This window comes from Mesocricetus auratus, unplaced genomic scaffold (genome assembly GCF_017639785.1).
Source record: "Mesocricetus auratus isolate SY011 unplaced genomic scaffold, BCM_Maur_2.0 Super-Scaffold_100004, whole genome shotgun sequence".
NCBI classification, from domain to species: Eukaryota; Metazoa; Chordata; class Mammalia; order Rodentia; family Cricetidae; genus Mesocricetus; species Mesocricetus auratus.
The window spans coordinates 118,663,413-118,665,434 of record NW_024429189.1 but is presented as its reverse complement, the minus strand read 5'-3'; the positions used below and the strand labels follow the sequence as shown (position 1 = coordinate 118,665,434).

The 2,022-nt window shown below is 41.1% G+C and overlaps 1 protein-coding gene across 1 annotated transcript; it reads right to left on the bottom strand.

Annotated features, from left to right (window-relative positions):
- Positions 1 to 1,343: 1,343 nt before the first annotated feature.
- LOC121140270 (40S ribosomal protein S21-like) lies at positions 1,344 to 1,634 on the bottom strand. Its single transcript, XM_040744966.1, has one exon. It carries the CDS (start codon positions 1,593 to 1,595, stop codon positions 1,344 to 1,346), a length of 252 nt encoding a protein of 83 aa, XP_040600900.1. The 5' UTR covers positions 1,596 to 1,634.
- Positions 1,635 to 2,022: the final 388 nt, after the last annotated feature.

Here is a 2,022-nt window from a genome sequence, read left to right as displayed (position 1 = left end):
CCTTTCTCAATAAACTCAATGTGGGTTTGTTGAGTTTTGTGGCTCGTGTTTCATCAACCGCAGCAGCTGCAGCAAAAGAACAACACTTCCTACAGGGCATAGTCTGCCTACTGTCATATGGCAAGGGGACCATTATTATGGTTGAACCTACCTGTTTCCTCAGCCAAAGTGTTAAACTCTTATTATGAAGCAGCAGCTTGTGTGGTACAGAAGTGCCATATGGAATCTAGGAGATATTTTGGCAGAGAACCAAGTGTAATCTATGTTACTTATAACAAACAACAAGTTGATTGGTTATTTCAAAATAATGATTGTTGGGCAATTGCTTTTGCTCCATTTTTGGGCCAAATTGACAATCAGTTTCCAGCTGATTGACTGTTGCAATTTGCACAAATGCATCCGTTTTATTCCCTAAAATTGTATGGAGAGGTCCTGTAAAAAATGCTATGCTAGTTTTTACTGAAGGTTTTTCTAATGGAAAAGCAGCTTATGTTATTGATGGCAAGGGATATGTAGTACAAACAACTCCAGCTTCAGCTCAAATAGTTGAGTTATGAGCTGTTGCAATAGTTTTTCAGCTTCTTTTGAATAATTTATTTAATTTGTATACTGATAATCATTAAGTTTTTAAAGCTCTTCAAGTAATAGAGACAGTTCCATGCACTGGAACTAGTAATGGTCAAGTTAAAATACTGTTTCAGCAAGTTCAAATGCCATTCATCAAAGAAAATCACCACGCTTTGTGGGTCATATAAGGGCTCATTCAAATCTTGCTGACCCACTGGCTGAAGGTAATGAGTCAGTTGATAGACTAACACAGATGGTCACTTTATCCCAGGTAGAACTGGCTCAGCAGTCACGTGCCTTTCACCACCAAAGTAGCAAAATTCTAAGAAAACAATTTGGGGTCAGGCGGTGGTGGAGCATGCCTTTAATCCCAGCACTCGGGAGACAGAGGCAGGTGAATCTCTGTGGGTTCGAGGCCAGCCTGGTCTACAGAGGGAGTTCTAGGACAGCCTCCAAAGCTACAGAGAAACCCTGTCTCGAAAAACCAAACAAAAAAAGAAAAAGAAAAAGAAAATAATTGGGTTTAACAAGAGAAACTGCTCATCAAATTGTCAAACAATGTGTACTATGTGACCACAATATTTACTTGTGCCTAATTCAGGAGTAAATCCTTGAGGCCTGCTTCCTAATCATTTATGGCAAATGGATATTACTTACATTGCAGAATTTGGCAAATTAAAATATGTGCACGTGGCAGTCGATACATATTCAATTCTTTTTTTCTTTTTTAACTTTCTCACTTTTATTTGTGACAAATATTCCCCCATCTCTTCTGGTCAAAAGTTCTTTGAGACAATTCCACCAGCCTTGGCCAGTTGGAGAATAGAATCATCTGACTCGCCCATCCTGCAAATGGCCCCGTAGACAGCATAGGTTTTAAACTGACCATTGAACCGGCCTGTGCACCTGTCAACCTCGGCCACATTCATCTGGATGGATGCGTGGTCCTTGGCGACGATGATGCGGTTGCTCGTGGAGCATTTCCGCGGCACGTACAGGTCCACGAACTCGCCGGCGTCGTTCTGCATGTCGAGACCGTGCCTGCTCTCTAGGCCAGCGAAGCTCAGAAAGGACTATATTCAATTCTTAATGGTCACCGAAAAACTGGAGAAGCCACTATGCATGTGATAACTCACTGCTTAAAATGTTTTGCTTACATGGGAATTCCTAAAATTATAAAAACAGATAATAGACCCAGATTATTAGTAAAGCATTTCAGCAATTTTGCTCCCACTGGAAAATTGAACACAAAACAGGCATTCCTTACAGTCCTCAAGGACAAGGAATTGTGGAGCATGACCATAGCTCCTTGAAAACACAACTTCAACAAGTAAAAGGGAGTTGTGCCCCCAGTCTCCACAAAATGCACTCTTCATTTTAAATTTTCTGAATGTGGATGCCAGTGAGCAATCTGCCTCAGATAGACTCTGACACGGCACTTGAGTGTCTTTTCGC

Coding starts and splice junctions, on each gene's coding strand:
- LOC121140270 (XM_040744966.1), bottom strand. CDS start 1,595: ATGCAGAACGACGCCGGCGAGTTCGTGGACCTGTACGTGCCGCGGAAA.